The sequence below is a fragment of the Arctopsyche grandis genome, chromosome 8 (assembly GCF_051622035.1).
Source record: "Arctopsyche grandis isolate Sample6627 chromosome 8, ASM5162203v2, whole genome shotgun sequence".
NCBI lineage: Eukaryota > Metazoa > Arthropoda > Insecta > Trichoptera > Hydropsychidae > Arctopsyche > Arctopsyche grandis.
The window spans coordinates 25,236,955-25,261,455 of record NC_135362.1 but is presented as its reverse complement, the minus strand read 5'-3'; the positions used below and the strand labels follow the sequence as shown (position 1 = coordinate 25,261,455).

General features: G+C 33.3%; 1 protein-coding gene across 1 annotated transcript in view; it reads left to right on the top strand.

Annotated features, from left to right (window-relative positions):
* Positions 1-778: 778 nt before the first annotated feature.
* Positions 779-24,501, top strand: part of LOC143915124 (sialin) — an 87,333-nt gene continuing 63,610 nt past the window's right edge. The window contains exons 1-2 of the mRNA XM_077435565.1: positions 779-1,021; positions 15,496-15,543. Of these exons, the coding sequence (XP_077291691.1) occupies positions 15,519-15,543 (25 nt within the window). The 5' untranslated portion in view covers positions 779-1,021; positions 15,496-15,518. The remainder of the gene's footprint in view (positions 1,022-15,495; positions 15,544-24,501) is intronic.

Genomic DNA, 24,501 nt, shown 5'->3' with positions numbered 1-24,501 from the left:
GTTTTTTATTTTTGAACTCTAACCATTTTTTAAACTTTGACAAACAGTCTAATTCGAATCTAACTGGAATACGGATAATCCAATAGAAAATAGCCAGTTGGAAAATAGTCTTAGTTTTTGTCTGGCAACCAATATAGTATTTTTTTACGCGAACTATCATACTAACGAGAACTTGAGTACCAGATATTCCGTATTCGCGATTTTCGTGACAATAATTATCGTTTGCGCGATCACAATGTGCGGAATAATCCGTTTTCCATGTACATATGTGCGGGAACATGGGTGTTTTTTGTAGTGGCTCGACCAATGTGCTGAGGAGACAAATTTTCTCCTTTCCAGTTAGTTTAATGTATAATATGAAAAACGTGGCACATAGCACGTGTGTCTAGGATGTTTAGCTGTTCACTCTTTAGCTATGTACATACATACATATATACTGATTAATTGTTCTGACAAGCTGTCTAGGAATACCGAAGATTTAAGATTATAAAAAAAGGCAAAAATAGCACGTGTGGATTGTAGTTGTATTCGGAAAAAATATAAATAAGATTCTAATATTGAGGATGATGATATTCTTGTTGTTTATTTTCAACAAATACTTCTACAACGTTTGACGCAATTAGACGCACTCTATTGACATCTCTCACCGACCAATATATAATATTTGTGTTTTATGACGTGGTTCGAATGCCAATGTTGTCAACTCATGTCGAAAGCTGTTCCAGTCATTGTCGACTGTCAGCGGTTTATTTCGGCTTACTCGACTTCTAGACAAGTTAGTTGATCTCGCGTTCTGGTCTTGACTGGTCGTGCTCTGCTCTCAGCTCTGAACAAAACTTCCCCTTTGAAATTTCATCTAAAAAAATATTGATAAAAAATAAACAACTAAAATAAATAAATTTTATTTAAAAAAACAAATTCCCTTTTTTTGTTGTTGAAAAACCGATTAAAAAAGTATTTTTTACAAGGCCGATATTTATTCACTTTGATCCAGATATCCAGATAGATATAAACGGAAAAGGTGAGTGTCTTTTGTTTTCAATTTTTTTCATGTGCAAAATTAAAAATAAAATGTTTCTTTAGATTTCAAATAGATACATGCACAAAGTTTGATTTACTTATAAATAATTATTTATTTAATTATCCTAAAACATGTATGTGAGCGAGCACGTGGTCAACATAGTAACAAACTCAAGTTCATCACACTTCGTATATAGATTTATTCAAACGGCCTTGCCGCGCCCGTTAGCTGTCAAAATCTTTGGCCGCAACACTTTTTTTTTACCAACCCTACTCCGAAATATATTCATCGCGTTTAAATATAATTTCCACGAAAAACATTGCATGCTGAATAATTTATTTATTATTTATGCAAAGGAGCATTATTCAAACGCCTCTATCTATCAGTTTTTTTTATCTTGGTTACTATCGTACATTTGTCGCCTCTCTCATATTGTAATCGATGTTTTATAGACAAAGTATGACGTTATCGAGTTTTGCCCTGTATTTATTAGTACACAGGTAAGTTAATGCACCGATACGCCCGTGCGTTCAAATATTATCGTATTAAAACTTGTCAATTTTAATGGAAGGGTGCGGCGCCCAAACCAAGCTAAAACAGTTTTAATTTCTCAAATCTGGTACTATTTTTAAAATGTCGTTTTAAAATTTTTAAAGTCGATGACTTTTTATGCAGAGGACACATTCCGCGGAAGCTCTTCCGTGGAAATTCGTTCGTCAGGTCAAGGGTAAATTCGGTTGAGATTTTTTTTGGTCCAAAGGCAACTTCCTTCGACTATTTTTCATTTCTAATATTAAAGTTTTCAAGTGTTTTTTCAATGTTAATTAGCATTTCGTGTTCGACATTCATTGCCCTTATGTTGCTGTTTGCATGTATTAATTTAATTGATACTGACAGTAATTTTATCAACACGGTTTAAAATAAACATGAATGTTTAAATTGAGCACACGCGGTAAACTGGTAAATCGAAAAATAATTCCATACGCTTACGAGTCGGCGATCGATAAATAATGTTCATATATAAATATAATATAATCGAATGCATACATATGTTAGATTAAAAACACACTTAAAAACCACCCAGCTCTGCTTAGGTTCAAATTCAAAACATGCATTGCAGTCGGTTTGACGACAGAACAATCCATTTGCAATATCTTCCCGCGAAGCGGTAAATGGCGACGATTGCCGGCCATTATCGGAAATTCCGGTAAATTTGCATTCCCTATTCGGAGTCTCGGATTTTACAATTTGATATATGTATAATACATATGCGATGCATATTGACATTAAAATGCAGACACAGAGGGTATTGAATTAAAGTGTCACCGACGACAGCATAGACATTTGAATTGTAAATTTGTATGCTTGACAGTAGTCATTGGGTTCAATTAGATAGATAAATAAATATAAAAAAGTAATAGCACCAGACTGAGATTTGACGCATTTTATTATATTTGCATAATGTTATTACATATTAAATTCATCTATATTTCATTTATATACGAATACATAAATTCGATGGCGCGCGGTTCACAAAAATGGTAGGTGCGGGACATGTAACAAGACGAATTTTTAAAGCGGTTACTCCTTGTTGATAAAGACTCGAAAAATGAACTCTTACCAGGAGAATATCCCAGGAAGGTGATACGGGACAAGTACGCGTGAGATTCATGGGAAGAGCCGACGAAACCGTCTACCCCCGCTCCTAATCTTAGAACTTGTACACACTCCTAATCTTAGAACTTGTACCAAAGAATACTATCCACACTTGCATGACACCTGCAGGATACGGGTCGTGCTGGATAGGTATGAACAGACCTTTAAAGCTACATATGTGGTCGAAAATTGAATATACGAAAAATTTTTGTGATTAATGATAGACCATCGATCAAAAAAACATTGTAAATTATATGATCTATTTTTAAATTCAGAATAATTTAAATTCAGATAATATGTTTGTGTTCTCCCCTGACCGCATACACTGTTTTAAAAGTCAACGCAAGTCACTGTTTGTCGATTAATTTATTTACATAATCAGCTTAATGAATCTCCGCCAAATTTTGCATGCATACACATTTTCAACGTGATTGTTTTACACATGAATTTGAACTCAAGCAGAGCTGGGTGTTTTAGTTTTAGTTTAATATGTTTATATATGACTATTTTGAATCAAATATAAAATATATGCATAATGTATGAAAAACAATTTGCGCATATATGTTCATATGTAGATCAAACGATGATTGCTCCAAATGAACCGTGCCGCGTAACGACCTGTCCAAATAACAGTCATCTGTCACGATGATTATAAGGGCGGTGATCTGAAAGGTGAAGACAAACGAGATCAACCTTCAGATTGTATAAAAACAAACAAACAATCTAAACATCTAAAAGTTGACATAAAAATCATAACATACATGTATGACTTTCCTCTTCCTGGTCGAATGGATTAATCGCGCGATCGTTCAAAGTGAGCCAAGTTCGTCTGGTGCAATTTGTTCTAATTTTAGTCTGGTGTATGCACACGTATAACCCTCAGCTACATATAATGTATTTCAAATTCTCAAGTTTTCTAGTTTCTAAACTTTAGAAACTCGATTTAGTTTAGTATTTCATCCGCGAGATGTGTGACGCTATCGGAATGCGCGTACTAAGAAACTCGACTCGCGTTACTTATTTGGTATGAGCGATTAGCATATGAAAGGCGTACCGACGATTACTTCCAGAAACTTCCGAAAAGCAGACGTGGTTTTGTCTAGTTTCTGCGAAATATCAAACCTGATCCTAGGTGGAAAGTTAGAATATCTTAAACCAGATTCTGGACAGTGTCGCAGAAGCAGAAGACACCGGTTACCAAAGAACTTAATATTTTTCGACATTTCTCAAACCGCCCTTAAACGAGAGTGTGTGGTTCTTTGGATTATTCTCTGTCGTGGAAGTTGTTCGACTGGATTCTTACTTGAAAAGTTGCGTGTTGGTGGCGCCAATTTTAAATATGCACTCACTATATATGGCCCTGCGATTACCATAATTTTTATGCCAACATTTTTTTGATTATATGCTAATCGTGGTGTAATTTTGAATATTTGCGCATGTCGTTTGCATTGCATTAAAATTCAGTGATTTTCCTCTAAGAATATATTCAGTTTTGGTATTCTATTTTTTCGATTAAAATTTATTTTTCTGTTTGTGGCTTTTTTTAAATTGTGGTTTACGAATAAAAATCGTTCTCTTTGCGGTTTTGTTACTCAATTCTATTTTGAACAATTTTTCGTATCTTTCTAATTCGACCACTATACGCATTCTTTCATTCCAACTTTCATTTATTTTTATTTTTACATACATACATTATATGTCTTTATATACAAAGTCTTTGGTAATCCCAGAGATTACGACACCTTTGCATTATTAAGAACTCGCTCCAAGAGACTGTTGTCCAAATGCCATACTGACTACTTGTCATATATTGAATCCCGCATTTCATTGAACCCTAAATGCTTTTGGTCTTACACCAAGTCTAAATGCAAGGGTAATTCTTTGCCCGAAACTTTAAGATTTAATAACATTTGTGCCTCATCTGGCTTAGATATGTGTGAATTGTTTTCTGAATATTTTTCATCTGTGCATAACAATGATGATTGCTCCCTTTCATATGTGGACGCTCACATTGACAATTGCTCGTACTGCCTTGATAAAATATATGTTGAAAAAAAGGAGATTACTTATGTCCTATTAAATTTAGATGTAAATAAGGGTGCTGGACCTGACGGCATACCTCCATACTTTATTAAAACTTGTTATTTGGAACTTGTGGAACCCTTATTTATAATTTTTAACAATTCTTTATCTGCTGGTGTATTCCCTTCTAAATGGAAACTAGCCAATATTGTACCTATTTTCAAGTCTGGCGATAAATCACTTTGTAATAACTATAGACCAATAAGTATCTTATCCTGTTTTGCTAAAATTTTTGAATGTTTAACTTATAATCATATTTATTCTCATGTAGTGCCTAAAATTGCACAGGAACAACATGGATTTGTTAAAAAAAAATCAACCGTTTCTAATCTTATTGAATTCACTACCACAATTTATAAATATCTTAATACTCGTACACAAGTAGATGTTATATATACAGACTTTCAAAAGGCTTTTGACAAGGTTAATCACGGTTTGCTAATTCGTAAATTATCTAAATTTGGAATTCATGGAAATTTACTTAGATGGTTAACTTCTTATCTTAATTTGAGAAGTCAATTGGTTACAATTAAGGGTTTCTCATCTGCCCCTAAAATAATCCTTTCAGGAGTTCCTCAAGGTTCTCACCTTGGACCACTTCTGTTTATTATTTTTATTAATGACCTAATCCCCCTACTGAAGTGTCAATGCTTACTTTATGCCGATGATCTTAAGGTTTTCCATCCTATCAATAGTGAGTCGGATTGCTTAAAATTACAATCCGACATTGATATAATATCTGAATGGTGTAATGTAAACCTTATGCATCTCAATATTTCTAAATGCTTCTCAATGACACTTTCCAGAAATCGTAACCTAATTGACTTTACTTACAATATTAATAACGTAGATCTTACAGCAAAAAATTGTGCCAGAGACTTAGGTATACTTATAGATTCCAAACTATCATTTAATGAACATATTAATCATATTGTTACTAAATCTTATAAACTATTGGGATTTATTTGCCGAGTTGCGAAGCCCTTTAAGAATCCCCATACTCTGATTCTACTCTATTACAGTTTAGTTCGTAGTAATATGGAGTATGCCTCAATCATATGGTCTCCCTATTACCAAACTCACATTGAACACTTAGAAACAATCCAGAAGCGTTTTTTGCGCCATTTATCCTATAAGACTGGTCTTAAAAAACTGTTACCATCTTATAATGACAGACTTTCTTTTTTCCATATTGCAAGTTTGTCTCAGCGTAGAAGGGTTTCTGATTTGTTAATTTTATATAAGATTGCTAATGGTATTCTTGACACGTCTGTTTTAAGCGAGATTAATTTTAACGTTAATGCCCGATTCACCAGATGCACAAATCTTTTTTATCCACCTATTTGTCAAAGCAACACCTCTTTCAATAGTGCAATCGTTCGTATATGCCGTATTTACGATAGCTTAGATGATTGTCCTGACCTCTTTAGAGACTCTTTTAGTATTTTTAGGACAAAGGTGAAGAAAATAATATGTGGTTGATTTGCTTCTTCACCCTTATAGTCTTTCTTTTTCTTTTTTACTTTATCTGTATCTTTTTCTTTATCTGTTTCTTTTCTTTTTTTTTAAATTTTGATGTTTTTGTAATTTTACTTTTTTATATCACCATGTGGTGCTCACTGTAAATGGAATATTATATTTTTATTTATGTTTATTATTATTTTTTGTCTCATTATACAACTTTCTTTTTATATTTTATTCTGTATGTGTGCCTATTTAAATAAAATAAAATAAAAAAATATGTATGTATGTGCCATGCCAGGAATTACCCCAAGGCGACACATACTGTTTATATTAATTTTTGTACATAAGCACTAATAATTTTTCAAACAATAGTACATAGAATACGGTAAAGTCATCTATGAACAATCAATAACTTTTTGATATGCAGCAAATTTTCGAGAAGTACATTATGTAGGTAGCATTTATAAGATTTAACAAATTAGAATTTGCGAGATACTAAGAGGGAGGATACCAGTGGCTTGTCATAATTAGAATAGAGGGACTAGGTTTTTTCTTATTTATCGTTTGCTCAATACTGAGCTTATTTGTCATTGGTGTCATTTTGAATTTGATAGACAATCCGCCTCCACTCCTCCTTCTGTGCAAAGTTAAAGGCAGCGCTAAGGGATGATCCCGCCAGGTCTTTGATTTGGTCAGACCATCTCTTGGGAAATCGTCCTCTAGCTCGCCTTCCCTCCAGCGTTCCGGTGACTACCAGCCTCTCCAGACTCCACATTCTTTTGGCCATATGGCCAAAGTATTTCTTTTTTTTTCAGGGTCCATTTCTCAAGACTAGGCCATTCAACCAAAAACCTTTTGCCTGAAAATTAAATCAAGAATTCAAATAAAATAAATTCGAATCGTTGTCCATGGTGATACTTGTTCAGTTCAGAAACCGGAATCGTTACCTATCTAAGATAGTGGTAGTGGATTGCTATGGTTAAGCTTCGGCGCGACCCTGTGCACCATTGTTCATTTTTATGGTGAGCCTTTTTTTTGCTCTCTAGCTTTGTAGTTTGCCCTCTTTCATGGAAATAGCCCCAAAGCTTTCATATTTCGTCCAAAAAGCACGCTCCTGTGGCTATCTCTAGTTATGGTATGGTCCGCCGCGTCGTTCACTTGCACGGACTCTGCAAAATGATATGTAAGGGCGTGCCGTCGAAGACAAAACATTTTTTAATTTACTCGTCTCTTCAAGCATTTATGGAATTTTCACTAAGACTATTCTGACTTGTGTCAACCAAACATACCTAATTCTAAATTCCTTTTTTTTGCTAAAATGACAAATCTTCAGTTGAAATGAATTTTAATCAAACAGTCTGACGAAGGTACGTCCTTTTACAACTGCATACGTTGCAGGTACATACTCGAATCATCTTATACGACTTTCCACCGTGCAATTTTTTCCCTTCGATGTCTGTTTTTGGAATTGTTTTCTTTTTTATTGATTTATTTTCATTTGGAAGCTGCTCGCGCTCTAAATATGACAGGGTCGAAGCATTTAAAGAACGGGTTTCGAGCCACACTGTCGTTTAACATTCCCGCGTTTCCATTACGCGGCATTACACCGGTTTATGCAACCAGAGGATCTGCTTTAACGGTGGCCCTTGTGCACAAACAGTGATTTTCAACCATGGCATCCATCCAATATGATCAATCCTATCAAAATTATATGTACGGATTATCAACCCCATTGGACGAACCCTACGAAATCAAGTACGAGCCATACATATAAAATACTCACACACATTTTTTTTCATTATTTACTTAACCTTAAGGTTAGATGGCAATTGTTGGGGTGTTGAAGTCAATGTATCTTAAAAATTGTGACCTCTATTTTTTTGGTTGCATGTTTATGTTATGATTCGGTCTGCTTCATTACAACACTGTCGGTTATCTAATGGCGATAGCGCGAGCGGTTTTTCTCGCGAAAATGGTTATGAATCACTGATGATTTAATCGTATAAGTTTTATATGAGAGTTAAATTTATATCTTGGCGCCGCCAAGTTTATTTTTAACCTTTGTAGTTTAACTGTTACATTTTCCTTATAAAAGTCATTGGCTTTCAATAAAGGTAGGTACTCAATGTGTCTTCTATAGATATATGCATACATACGTATACTGTCCAGAACTTGGTACTTCTTATGTAGGATCCACACATGAGCCAACGTCGTTTATAAGCTGGCCAAAAAGTCACACGGTTTTGCTCAGCGTGCAGCCGCCAGCACGCACCACTTCATCAACGCAAGTTTAATCGTATTCAACACGATAGACATATGTATAAGCTTAGGAGCTTGCTCCTCCAAATTATCTTAAAAATGCTACACTTAATTACATAGTTTTGTCTAATTTTAGTCAAAATACAAATTGGTCGCCATTGAAGCTGACATATATGTATATAGAATAAATTGGGGTTTACTATTTTAGAAAATATCAGTTGTGTTTCAGACCTCGTTCGTTAGAATTCCAACTGCTGGTGATGATTGAAACGAGCCTTGGTTTGACAGAATTGGATGCAAATAAATGGGAGTGAAAAAAGTTACTTTTACCACTGTTTAATTGAGTTGTTAAGGGGCGGTAGAAAGTCGCGTTTGGATAGCTAGACACTTCGATCTGACTCAAGATTCTGATGTAATTTTTAATGACTGAACTCCTCCAGCTTCATGTCGGAGACATTAGCTTACTTCAATGTTAGCCATTAGCTTACTTATGTACTTACTTCATCTCCCGTGTTTAGATAAAATATAAAAGCGATCTATTGAGTGGAAGTTATTCAAAATAAGACCATACATTTTCGACGTGCGAAAATGGAACTAACAGAGTGAAGCTTGTCAAAATCTTGTAAACAGCTATCAGAAATTTACACATTTCAGAAAAAAGTAGTACGCACTTTTCGTTACGGTCTTGAACGTTTCACGATTAGTTTTTCTCAGACGATACTATTCGCTAAAAATCTTATCTAAAATCCACTATAAATTCGAAATGTTTAGTGGATTTTTGATAAGATCAGGATTTAGTGACAGTAAAATTTTATTTGACTTTTTATTTATTTAATCGCAAACAATTATACGAACTGATAACACTACATAATACAAGAATTTGGAAAATCCTATTCTGCAATATTGTCTGGGAAGAAACTGTCACAATATTTTAATTACATAGTCAAAAGTTTGTCTGTGCTACCAGATTTAACTGGAATTATTCGGTTGTCTCATTCTAGGCGTGATTTTATTTACATTTTATGACTGTCACGATTTATGACGAACTATTTCGACATAGTGCATTTCAAAATTACAAAGTAAGAAGGCTCCAGCTAAATAATAAATGGCCAGTGTAAATGAGTATGATAATAATTTTGATACGAAAATTGCTTGCAAAATCCTTTTGATTTCGTTTTTTGAACAAAAAATTGCTTCGTCGAAACCAATTTTGTCAAAACAACTATACTCCTTAGTCAAATATTATATCTACTATGTACATGTTGTATATATCTTATGTATAAAACCGAAACGGTGTCTGTAATTCGTTTCTGATTGACCGTCGTCAAAGTCCTTTCTGATTGGCTGGATTGGTCAAACACGTTTGTGATTGGTCGGTCGTTAAATGATATAATCAATTCAAATAAATTTAATAAAAAACAAGTGAAGATTTAGCCGAAGCCGGGTAGCACCACTAGTGTACATATAATAAGTTTTTGTTACAAACAATGTAAAAAAAAAAGCATAGATACAACTAGGACCATTCGACTGATTATTGTTTTTGGTCTCTGAGAAACTGCTTCTACAGATAAATTGCTATACACTTGCCGATTTGGTAGAAACACTATCCAAGCACTTGTTGGCTTTTCATGTAAATGATTCCAGCCCGTCTTGCTAATATAAACCGATAATGAATAAAAACTTGTGTGACGACCTCATCTCCTACTTCTGTGAAACAACCATCTCCAGAAGATTTAGTACAGTTGAAGAGGACACGATCACATTACCATTTTTCCATGTCCTTCGCAAAGGACATCCATCCATACAAATCAAATTTAGCTGGAAGTTTGATCATCGGATATGGAACCGCTTGTGGAATGTGTCTCATCGCGTTGCGGAATACGTCGATCATTTCGCACGATACGAATCTAAGCGCCGCGGCGCGGATAATGTTGATCGACGACTTTGCCCTTCTTCGACTTCTTCTTTCTTGCCTTCTTTTTATACCTCGTTTGGTCTTGTCGGCGAAACCGCCCCTGCGGCATTCTCGCTGATGAATCACCTCGTCCATAAGCTGGAAGACGATGATGATGATGGTGAATCCACGTGTAAGTGCGAAGAGATGGCCGAGCGAGTGCGCCATTCGTTATTATTACGACCTGCTGAATTACCCAGAGTCTAGATTTCTCCTCAGTATTAAATATGGCGTGCGGTGAACGCAAAAAATATAAATCGTTTGAAAAGTGGTCTGTGAGCGATGTGTCGTTCTAGAATACTAATGCGGCTTTCCATGAGTCATCATGTTACTATTTATTGATAGTTAAGGGAGCAAGCTTCTACATCTATCTATATTTAACTTATTAGATCGGATCGATCTCGCGATGATGAAGTGGTGCGTGCTGGCGACTGCTCGCTGGAATGGTGAGTGTAGAGATGGCTGGAATACTTAAGAAGACTTTTATCATTGTGTGTGGAATATGGCTAACTTGTTAGTATACTAATTAAGTAGCAATCTTTTCTTATATTTATGGGAAGGGCCTTAACCTTTAGGAATACTTTATACATATTAAGGTTTTTAATAATCTTGGATTTAAACATCAAAAACCAGGAGCAAGGGCTTTAAGTACTTCAAAACTGAAATCCACCAGAATTTCATCCAAACTTAGATTAGAATAATTTAAGAATTTTGTAATAACAAAAATTAGATTTTGCTGATTTATTCGTTCAATTCGACCTCCCTCAAATTCAAATCTCGGTCTAATGAAGTAAATGCTCTTATATGTATGTAAGTATGTATTGTTCGTTGGGAAACGAAAACACATTCGATTTATTTTTTTGCGATTCATAGGTGCCGATTCGATTTTTTTCGATTCAAAGAGTTTGAAGTCCTCGGGGGCAAAGGTGCCGAGGGCGAAGTCCTAGGGGGCGCAGGCGCCGGATTCTGATATAAATATAATTTTGAAAGAGTTTATTTTATTCGTGACAGTCAATTTAATAAAAAAAAAACAAATGAGTATTCAAATAAATTTATATAAAATAAACTATTCAAATAAATTTAATAAAATGTCTACTATTAGATTAGTGTGTGTTTAAGCGGTTTATATTACAAATACCGAGCGAAGCCGGGTAAAACCACTAGTATTTATATAAACTACTACATTACTGCGATTTCTTGCAACAAATAAAAGCTTCTAAAAATTTTCGTTTTATTTAAACGAGGGAGGAGGGTGCGTTTGTGTATCAACCCTCCACCCTAAAAAAATCTTGGCTTAGACCATGCGCTTCACTATGCGTTCAGACTAATGAAACGAATACTCTTTGATACTCACAAGATCCAATCAATTGCGGCATTAATTAATCACGAAAGATGTTTGTGTGGGACAATTCTTGAAGCTTCTTACAATTTGACCACTTATTGGGCCGAAGTGCCAATTATAATATAAACCAGGAATGTGGAGTTGTAAAATTTGAGCACATTCCGTTACTTTTATCCAGAAATAGAATTCATAGAATGTGGTTACGAGTACTGTTTACACAATACGAGTTATTCTACTCGCTATGTATGTACCTTCAACGTGTAAATGCAATTTTTTATGTTCAAAATCAATACTAAATCCATTTCTGTGAGTAAGTCTATTCCACAGGTGCTAGAGCTAGTCTATGCATTTTCAATAGTGTTTCAGATTCAATTGGATTACACTAGACTAAATGTACAATTCTAATGAATATTTAACATTCACTTGATTAACCTATGCGAATATATGTAAAGCGACGAAAATAAACCGCCATCGAAAATATGCTAATTATTTTTAACTTGCACTTCGGGACAAGTTATTATGTCAAATACATAATATGAATATGAATGAGTGCATACTATTTATATATGTATGAAAGTTTTTGATTATTTTCGTCGACGCCATTTTGTGGTTTGATTCCACTCGTTTGTCTTACATATATTTTGTATATAGCATGTGGTTTTTGGGTTTTCCAAGAAGTAAATCTTTTCAATGCGTTTCAAAGACGGGATGATAAATTGCCGATTTTCGCAATCTAATTGTCCCATTGAAACATTCGCGAATGACATCATTTCGGTCAATGTCTCATCTGTCGGTTTTTTCTGTAACTGTATTCGCAATACTTACATATGTATGTAATGCTGTGATGAATCGATTCGAATGTAATTTTTTTTAAATGACGATGAAAATTAAGAAGGGAGGGGTTTTTCCTATAATTTTCATGTTCAATATTTACACGTCTAGATTAAGTGCTCAATTATGCTGTCAAATGTTTACATACTTGAGGACGTATTGTCGTTTAATTTCAATCTTAATATTGAATCGGTGTTTGTTCGGATTTTAAATAACTAATGAGTAAATTTTTTTTTTTTTGAGACGTAGAATGTTTTTTGAACTGTCATCGTGGTAGTATCGATTATCGACGATAGTTTTCGATTCGTGTTATGTCGCATTTTTAGATTCGCGTCGACTAAAGTTGGTCAGGTCGCGTCGCATCGCGTCGCGCTGTAAGTACGTACGTTGAACAAAATTTAAATTATACAGTTTTTGTCCAAAAGCGTACCACATGATTTAATACACACCCCCTTCCCACCTTTTTATTGGGTATTTTTTTTAACTTTTTGGAAATATTTTCAATTACATTTTGTTCCAATGTAAAAATTTGACCTTGAAAATTAATATAAATAAATTATTTCACGTGTATGTATGTATTATATGTATATGTATATGTACTTTGATACGGCCAAATTATTATAGTAATAACTATATGTACATACATACATACGTTAATCATAAGTTGTAATAGATCGGAATAAAAATCGATATTATTTAAATCAAAATCGATGAATTTGATGTTGGTATTTGTTTACAATTTTTTTCTGAGACTTATATAGTGCGAATTTTAGATTTTTTGATTATATTTTTATTTCATAATCTATTTATTTAAATACATGGGGAAGGCGGCAAAGCCGATAGATCCACGGAATTTGACTTATACAAATAATTAAATAAAAACGAAAATATTCATAACAATAATAAGATAGATGAAAAACATAAAAATGAATAAAAATACGAAATAAGAGAAAATACCGAAAGAAAAATAAAAATAAAATATCTAGAACGTTAACATAATAACTAAAAGAAAACAAAAATATAGAAAAGATATTGGAAAAGATAAATTACAACAATCTTTAAAATTTAAGGAAGACTTACATATAATACAAAGACATAATTTGGTAGTCATGTTTTCACAATCAATATTAATATCTTGTGTAGGTAAATCAGATTTTAATATTATTTTATTTATTTTTCATTTTTCAATTAATCATGCACATTCGCCTTACAGATTGCTCCAAATCGGCGAATGTGCTAAACAGATTAAGAATCGATACATCATATAATACATATATTATTAAATACATAAGTAAACATACAAACAAATCGAAATAACATCTGACATCTATGTGTCAAACATTAATATAAACATCGTAAACAATACGAATAATAACATTATTTATTATGTAACAATACGAAATATTTATATTTCAATAATCATCCATAGATACATCTATGGAGAAAATCTGGCGAAACCTAAGAGATAATAATAACTCAATCGAAAATTTTTACAGGAATCGTTTCAAATCAGAAAAATCGACAAATTCTGAAATGAAACGACCGACCTCGACAAACCAAGTGCTGGCCAGCAACCAGACTCCAGTGGGAAGCGAACTCGTGACCTCTAGCACGAGAGAATACAACACTTACCACTAGACCACGTTGCAAATATTAATTTCAACTGTGATTTTTACGCCTTAAATATATGTACAACTAGTTGTTTTACCCGGCTTCGCTCAGTATTTATAATATAAACAGCGTAAACATGGCGAATCTTATAGTAAATATTCATTTGTTTTTTTATTAAATTTATTTGAATCGAAAAAAATATTATATTCAACCAATTGAATTGTCGTCATAGAAAAACTTTGTTTTGTTTAAGAAGTTTCCAATCAAAGATACTTACATATATATGTACTTACATACATACAAAGTCTTTTTCGAAATTATATATTAGATACATAATTTTTATTATTCAATTTAATTGTTCAATAGATATTGTTCAATTTAAAATTTAACGAACTTTTTTATTTATTATTAAAGAATTTTGTTATTTCTTAATTGTTCATTTTTGTTTTTTCTTTCAACCAGATATACGAATATAAAAAAGATTTTAAAAATAGCTTAAACACCCAATCAACAAACAAAATAATCGATGAAATATAATACCAAAATGAAAACAGTGCGTCAACGTAGCAGTCTTCGTATAATATATGTACATTTTACTTCGTATAATACAAACAACACGCGAACATTCTATTTTTAAAAATTAAATTAAATATGAAAAAAGTCACTTTCAACTCCAAAATATTTTTTTACCATCGCCAAAGATTCTAAATAACACACATCTTTGGCACTCGCTGCAAATTTGTGACTACTATGACGAGAAAATAAATACTAGTCTGGCACATTTTCCAAAACAAATCGACGATACAACATTTGCCTCTTTCTTTTTTCCTCGCGATGAAAAATCTTAATTACGCAAGTACCACCGAAGATCGTCGAATTATCCTCATGGCGCTTCACCTTGACACGATCGGTGAAAATAGATATCAGCGAAGCCAATAATATGGCGCATCGCTGACCATTATAATGCGAAAGCTTTCATCTCGAATTTTGTATCAAACTTACTTTGCATACGCTGGGATGGGTAAGATTCGCGAAATGTGATGAGCTCGCATCTAAATATAATCTGGAGCATCGCACCTCGATGCACCTAAAATACCCCACTATCATATGCGTTTTGTAAGAAACTTGAGAATCCTTGGATCGAACACACGTGTATGTATGTATGTATGCAATAAAAATCGGATGACTATAAATCATGGTCCGTTTGCAGATTTAGATAAGCTTGTTTGTCGGTTTTATTGAAGTAAAATTAATATGTATCGTTTATCGTTTCAGGTTTAACCGATAGCGGCGGAAAAATGGCAACCACGGAAAACTCAACCGGTGAGTAAATTATTAAAATTTTATTTTATTTTCAGTCATACTGTCAAGAAAGGTTTTTATGTCATGTTGGGTCGCAGCAGTAGTTGGGAAAGTTGGCTGATTTTTGTAAAATTGGTCCCACTGAAAATTACCCACATGGGATATTGGTCACACGAACATTACTCACATTTTTTACAAGACTTTTATTAGTATGTGACCGGTTTCCTTGAGACTGATGTCTAAAGCCCGGACCCAGAGGGTGCCGCGTATTGTTCAAATGTTGTAAATGCATTGTTAAAGGTTTGCCGAACCTTTTTTACAAAGGATTTACAACAATGGAACAATGAGCGGCACCTTGGCTATCCTACTTCTGTGACTGATGTTCGTGGGAGCAATCGCCAAGCTAACGAACCTTGACAGGAGACGGTAGACAATTTAACTTAGCCAGCAGTTAAGCTTCTGCTTAGCGTCGAGAGGCGCCGGGTTCGATCCCATGAGCCGACCTCGATTGAAAAGAGTATATCTGTAGTGCTGCTGGTCAGACCTGGATATTTGTGACTTCAGGTCGATCGTTTCCTATCAGTGTTTGCCAATTTTCTCTGATTTCATTGTTGAAAAGGTTCCCGGTAAAATTGGCTAAATATCCTTCCTACCTACTATGTCACCACTATTTGAGATTGATAAATGTACAATAAAATTTATGTCGAGTTTTTCAGTGTCTCGTAATTCAGCGACTTAAATAGTAAAAAAAAAGCTGCATTGTTTGTAATTGGCCAAGAAGGCGCACTGGGGTTAACTGTAAAGCCTTCCTGGTATATGTATATGTAAAAAATAAATAAATAAATAATATTAATGAAAATCATCCAAATTTTACCAGAAAATCTATAAATAATCGAAGTCATTCTTACAATAAAATTGAATATACATAGATATATTTTGACTTAATTTCTGTTTTGCCACCAACTGTCTATGTGTAGAGTCAAAATAAGATCTTTTATTTTGCAGTGTACACTTTTTTCTAGATAGTTTTGTACGTGCAAAAAAAAGCTGTTCCGCCAAAAGTGTATCGTCGCGTCCCTTCGCAAACCTTACCTCCTCGAGTGTTTTCGGTGACATATATTTGGATTGACATAGGTTTGACAGTGATTCCCATATTTGAAGAAATGTTGGAGAAACTTGTCAAAATAATAAGATCGTATGAATTAATGAAGACATGAAGACACGCCTATCACAGCTGGAGTCTACCTAGGCGTGCCGTGCCGCACTTTTAAATATGATCTACTAATAACGCGTTAAGGGAAATTTTTAATAATAACGCGGTCTTTTGTTTTATAATTCCATTTAAAAAATCCAACATAAAAAATTGTAAAAAAAATAAGTAATTGGTAATAAAAAAAATAAGTAATTTACATTATATGGTTCCCTCAAAGTACTAGTTTATAGCTCATATTTTACTTGCAGATAAAAGTACACGTCAAATTATAAAACCATATTGTGTTATCGACAGTCATAAAATGATGAATGCGTTATAATTATATTGCTTATTATGTTTGTAGTATGTCTGGTTTTGATAAAAATTATTGATGATTTGATTTCAAACTACATAGTTGATGCACTTACATACAATGTGTCTGTTTTATTTATACTGTTATATGACAGCATTGGGATTATATAAAATAAATGAAATTATTTGTGTTTTAAAACAAATTAAAAAAAAGCCGCGATTGAGAAGCGCTGAAAGTCTAAATATACACACAAGTAGTTGATGTCTGTAAACCAATCGTAAAATATTCTGAAAATTTCACAAAGAGTTTCCTTGTAACATTGAAACCATCAATTCGGGCAAGGTTAAATAAACTTGTATTTATTTACGTTTTTATTTTATGGGTGAATGAGAAACGCTGACGAGCTTCAATATAATATAATATATGTGTCAATGACACTTTTACAATAATTTTAACCTGCCCCTCGGCTCTCAAACTTTTCCGTTCAATAAATTAATATACCTAATCTATACCTCGATATATGTATAATAATTCTGTGAGTGTGACAAGTATTTGTTAGACTTTATCGGTCCATTATTAGTTGCTGACGTCTGAACTCCCCACTCCAATGGCGTCTCAATATGATTTGCATACATATAAATGTATAAATAAATCAATGTAGATATGTATGAATATCAATTTTATTCAAAATAAGATAAATTCATTGAAAGTGTGCTTTGAATAAAAAAAATATACATACATATGTAATATTAAAATTTGCATAACTTTCTGATAGTTTGATAAAAATATACATACATACATACGTTCAGGATCTTTGGGGCGGGGGGAGGGGGGACTAATTTTAGAAATTCGAAAATAAAATAATTTAATACACTTAATGTACATATTGTATGAGCCAAAAACACTATTCCTGTTTGACTTAAATTAAAAATTGTTATGACGTATTTTAATTTTATATATTCAGAATCTCGGAAAAGCAGGAAAAACGTATTACAAGCCGCCGGTATTTTTTAAATATTTTATACCTGTGTTTTGCGAAATATTAATTATATGGTTAATCCATCTAGTGTGGATTCGTTATTTGCGGACGATTTTTAATTATTATTTTTTTAAATATACATAAAATAAAATGAGTTTTACCAGAATTGGTAAAAATCTTTCTTTAGGAATATGCACCCCCCTCCCCTTCTCTCGTCAACCCTGAAAAAATAAAATAAAAAAGCTATATACTACATAAAGTGCTTGAACAGAAATTCCACCTTCGGCTCATTTTAAAAATTACAGTGTCGAATTTTACTAATATATTTATTTCATCATATTCAAATATAATTTAATACATCCCCCTACTATATATAAATCTCAATGTTTTGTACTGGATATTGATATATTTAAACAAACCCCTTAAAAGTAATCGTTAATTTTAAACTGAACGATTCAAAGATGGACTAAAATCCGGCACAAAGATTAAAATCAAATCCATTTTCGTACGAATTCATCAAAATCAAATAAAATCGTAAATATTCAGACAGTAGACTTAACAAGATGAAGTCAATAACCACATAGAAAATATTGAAACCCAGACGATACTTTTCTTAACCCATAGCTGCTATTATTTGCACACCATAAATTCCTCATACTATAATTAAGTCGCAAACTTGCAATAAGCAATAGTTCGCACAGGATTGATGTCGTTTAATTCGGTCATAAATTTGTGGTTCTTGTTTGCTCCGGTAGTTGACCCTGAACATTGACAGCGTCCATTCGCAAATCGTGTTTCCCTTGTAAAGAGACCCGGCAAATATTTGCACTCGATCCAGGCAAACACAATTCTTCGTCAAACCTAAACCTAAAATAGAAAAAAAAAAAGGCGAACGGAAGTAGCACTTTACCAAATGGCTTCAAATGAGCCATCGTCTTCTTGTTCAGGAAGTGCCGGATAATCGAGATAATTTTAATATTGTATGCTTTGTGTGTATTGTATTTGCGCGGATTCGAGTTGACAGGGTTAACACACCCGTCTGCTGCTATATTTACTGCATTTTTGCTTGTTTATCATCTGTGCAGTCACTCGGTTCGTATTGTGTAAATAAGCACCACGCAATTTCTTTTGGCAGCAGACACAATAAGTGACGTCTTTTGTGGGAGTGGTTCTCCCAATAGCCGGAAGTCGGTATGTGTGATTGTATTCGAGTTTTGGTTCTAAAAGGGCTTATTTACGTTTTTTCATCCTTGATTGTTTGTTACGTACATATGTTTAGTACTGATATTGATATATGCTATCGAACATTGTGGTCACGGGCTCGTGTCCCACTGACTGCTGCTGGGCAGATCTTGGTTTGTGACTCCAGGTCGATTTTTTCCTATCAGAGTTTACCAATTTATCTGATTTTCATTGAAACGGTTCCAACAAATTTGCAACCTTTACCCATTTCTCACAATTTTCGAGCTTCTAGCATCTCGAATTTTGCTGATTCGCATAAAGATGCTGCAAATTTGTCCATAAATGTCTCCAAATTTAGAATTTTTCATCTCGAAATTTGACCATTTATGTATATATAAAAAAGTTTAGTAATGTGAGTATATCAAAAATGTGAAGTATATAAAAAATATTAAAAAAAATGTGAGTATATCAAAATTTTTTCAAAAATGTATCCATAGATGTCTTTATGATGATTTGTTAAAATTATTTTAAAAATTGTATATCGATGTTTTTGATTGGCCAGGAAGGTGCATTGGCCTTTCTGGTATATATGTATATTTATTTATTTTTACATAGATATATACAAGGAAGGCCTAACGGGTAAACCCCAATGCGCCTTCCGAGCCAATTACAAACATTGCAGTATTTCTTATTACATAAATCGTTGAATTTCGAGATGCTGAAGGACACGAAATTAACTATTGATTAATTAATTAATCCATTGAGACATCTATGGATTGAGACTTATACATAAATTTTTACATATTGTACATAAATCAAATTCAGATATTTGTGACAGTGGATAGGATGGTTTTTGCCAATTCGATGGAGGAACCGTTTCAACAATGAAACCAGATAAATTGGCAAACTCTGATAGGAAACGATCGGCTTGGAGTCACAAATGTCCAAGTCTGCATTAAAGATAAGCACGGGATCGAACCTGGTAACCTCTCAGTGTTTAACATTAACGCAAACTGCTGACTATATATGTATATAAAAATATACGTATGTAAAATAAATTAAATGTTGAATTATCCTATATGTTAGTATGTATGTATGTATATAGAATTTAATTTTCAAATCCAGAAGTATTAATGGTTAAATTTTTGCGTTTGGGTTGGTACGAGTAATAAACACGTTTTAAAGCGCTAAATGAGTCTCATTAGCCCGTACCACGTGTCCCATTCATGAATTGAATCCTACATTTGTGTACTATTAAATGCGCCAACTAATTGTTCGACTGAATGGGTCATTAGTATTTCACTTATCATGATTTAAGAGCAACAATCAACAACTAATTGAAGCTCCGAGTACAAGTACATATATTAGGTAAAGGATGATAACCCATCTGTATCTATCGAAGCATGATCAACTACATATACTAAGTTCAAGCTGTGATGGTCCATATAAACCAGCGTTATTTCCTTCATAATCTATTCCTACTACCTTCTAGTGCGTGGATATATGTATGTACCTTCTAGTTCTGCGAGCGATAAATCGTCACAATGAATTGGAAAAATCGCTCCAAATGTTATCAGATTACATATGAGAATGTTTGAGCATCAATAGTCAGATTACAGGCCAAATATCTAGTTTTTATATTATATTATATATTATATATCTATATTACATACAACCTTGAATTATTTTAAGTATTATTATTATGTACGCGTGTTCTCTGTAGCTGTAAAAATTGACTTTGGACATTTTTATTTTCGTAGCTTGTCTGTTTTCACGTCTTTGACGTCATAGCAACATTACTTACATCCAGACTTGCTTTCGGCTTGCCAAATTACAATGCAAGTCATAAATATCCATTGAAATTAACCATTCTGTTATACAATTTAAAATTATATTATACATGCATATATTGGTACCCTAAAGACAAAAGGAAGCAAGTGTCATTATGATTATGTACATATATCATACATATTGTAAATATCAAACCGCATGCTTACAAATGTACGTAGATAAGTTAGGGAAATCATCAAAAATTTTCCTTTGTGTAATTTTTTTTTGTTGATTTTATATATTATATTATAAACAATGATCTACATTATATTATTTTGGTCAATGATTTAATTTTTTTTCATTTTCCATGTTTGTTAATATATTTAACATGGAAATACCTATGGCCAAAGTTGTACATATTTTTTTTTATACATACATTATATGTGCCATGACAGGAATTACCCCTAGACGACACAGATGGTTAGGTGATATTTGTACTATCAATTTTTCAAACATAATAGCATATAAAATACAATAGAAACGTCTATGATCAATCAACAATTCTTTTGATTCATGGAAATTTTGTATGAAATACATCATGTATCAGCATTTTTATAAAATTTAACAAATTCAAGATGCTAGGGTAGGCCGGGTACCAATTTATTGGATCCGTCAAAACAATTAAGCTAAAAAAATCGGAAAATTCTAGCAGGAGACGTTCGATCTGTATTTTATAACAACCACAAGATCTCGCCAGCAGCGTATTTGGCTGGGACTTGAACCCACAACTTCTCTACTGGTAGCCAATAGACAGTGGTGTCACCCCAATTTTGGAACAACCGGTTTCCAATTTTTTTTTCAATAAAACTATTTTGAAAATATATACATATGTATATACATTTTTTTTCGTCCAAGGCACTATAACATGAAAGTTCATTAAAATTTTCAAGATTTGTATAAATTTTGACAAAAATTATATGAATTTTTATGACAGGTTTCCGGAAACTTTTGATTTTTAACAATGGGTTTCCGGAAACCCATGGAAACCATTAGGGTGACACCACTGCCAATAGATCTACCAGTGCACTACGATGTGGCTATGTACTGTATAGGTGACAAAGAGAGAGTAGGTAGCCGATTTGACGAGGAACCGTTTCAATAATGAAATCAGGTAAAAGAAGGAAACGATCGACTTGGAGTTACATTTATATACATATATATGTCCAAGGTCTGGTCAGCAACATGGCCAGCCGGGCCCAGGGCTTGAACCCGGGACCCCTTAGTTGTTACCATTATACGCTTACCACTGAGCTACGTAGCGGGTTAATCATATAATTTAATGAATAAAGAAAAAGCTATCATTTCAATAGACTTATTTTTTAATATATGACATTATATATAATTTATTATTTTTTATTAAATTCTGGCAATAAATCAATGATATTACAGAATCGTTTATTCAAGAGTTCAATTCAAATTCTGAAGAATGAAGTTGATTAGAATTAAATTGGAAAGACATTGTGAAAGTTTCTTCGGTGAGTAGACTTAGCTGTCGAACGTCAAGAAAATCATTAAAATGTGTTCGCACGAAACTATCTACAATGGAATGCTTAGTTTATAAAGAACCAATGAATGATATGATCGATGACCCAGAAGGTATGCGTACAAGCTAATTCATCATTTGTGCCATTCGCTCATACATACATACATACATATGTGCAAATTTTGGTCTCCCATATATTAAAAATAACTTTTTTCATACATATTGTAATAGACTTTTCGGGAGCTTTAATTTAAGTTTAGATAAAAAATGACACGAGAGCACTTTCGCCGATCATCCTTAATTGCAGTTATATAATGTTTGATATGCATTGATTGAAAAAAAAAATGATGACTGTAAGATTAATTTATAGATTGATCAGTAAAGTTTCTGAAACAGAACTTTTCTAAATATATATTATAGCACTTAATGAATCATAGGAAGTATAACCGGCAGCGTGGTCCAGTGGTGAGTATTATATTATTTCATGCAAGGTGTCACGGGTTCTATTCCCACTAGTCTCGTTGTTGGCCAGACCTTGGTTCGTCGAGGTCAATGGTTTCTTATTAGAATTTGGCAATTTTTCCGATTTTCATTGAAACGGTTTCTGTAAAATTGGCTTTTCCTCTCCGATTTTCTATTGCAAACCTTGCGTTATTGTTATATCTCAGGTTTCGCCAGATTTTTTTCCATAGATGTCTATGTGGATGATTATTGAGTGTAAAAATTCGTATTGTTACATGAAAAATGTTAGTGATCGTATTGTTTATGATGTTTGTAATGTCTGACCTTAGATGTCAGGTATTGTTTCGATTTACATGTGTATGTATCTAATAATAATACGAGTCTTAATCTGTTTAGCCCACTCGCCGCTTTGGAGCAATCTGTTAGGCGAGTGTGCATGATTAATTAAAAAAAATACGTATGTACCTATATATGTACAAGGCTGCGGAAATGCATAATAAACATGTAAACAAACATTATGACGCACATATATGTTTGTATATATGTGCATATATGTGATAAGTATGTACCTACGTGCAGTTTGCAGAAAGTGCATGCCATAAATTTAGACTTATTAGGGTCACTCCAAATCAGTGGCGATTACTGTCTCTCCATTTGCCACTATCAATTGACACCGAAGAGCTGATGTTTGAAGTGCTTTGACAAGATATGACATACAACTTGCCCGGCTGATTGACCTCGCCGTACTCCATATAATATGTATACACGATGGCCCTAATCAAATACATAACAGATAATATACAAACTGGGTGTCTACGATATTACATATGTACATATATGGGGGAGTTTGCAAATTACGTCTCGCGAAACGCATGCTTAAAATAAAATTGCTATGAATTAAGGCTCAGTCGACTTTTCAGATTGAAAATCGAATAGATTCTTACTTACTTTGCATACATAGCTTGATTAATATACCAGCAGAATAGAATAGTGATTAGCATATAATGTTTTAAACAGAGTGGTCACGGGTTGAAATTCCACTGGTTCAGCTGGATTTGTGGACCAGGATCATCGCTGATCAGGCCAATCGTTTCCTATCAGAGTTTGCCAATTTATATGATTTTGATTGAAACGGTTCCAACAAATTGGCAACCTCACCCATTTTCTCGCAAAATCTCGAGTTTCAGGAATCCTGAAATTCGCTGAATTGTATTAAATGCTGCAAATTTACAAATTTGATCATAAATGTCTCTGTGGATGTTAATTGATACGTATTTACATATGTATTTTGTATAATACTAATATTTGTATCTGTCACAGTGAAATTATATTTCAAGTGAAAATATATTTTCACTGACATTTCAGTTAAATCCAGATTTTCAGGGTTGGTTTTATTCATTTAAGATTAGATTGTTAGAGTTGGTGTTATTTAAGGGTTAGGATAGGTTAGGTTAAGTAAGGGTTGGCCCTATTCATTTAAGATTGGTTGTTAGGGCTAAATTTATAGAGTTAAATGTTATAAATTAATCGTTTGATAC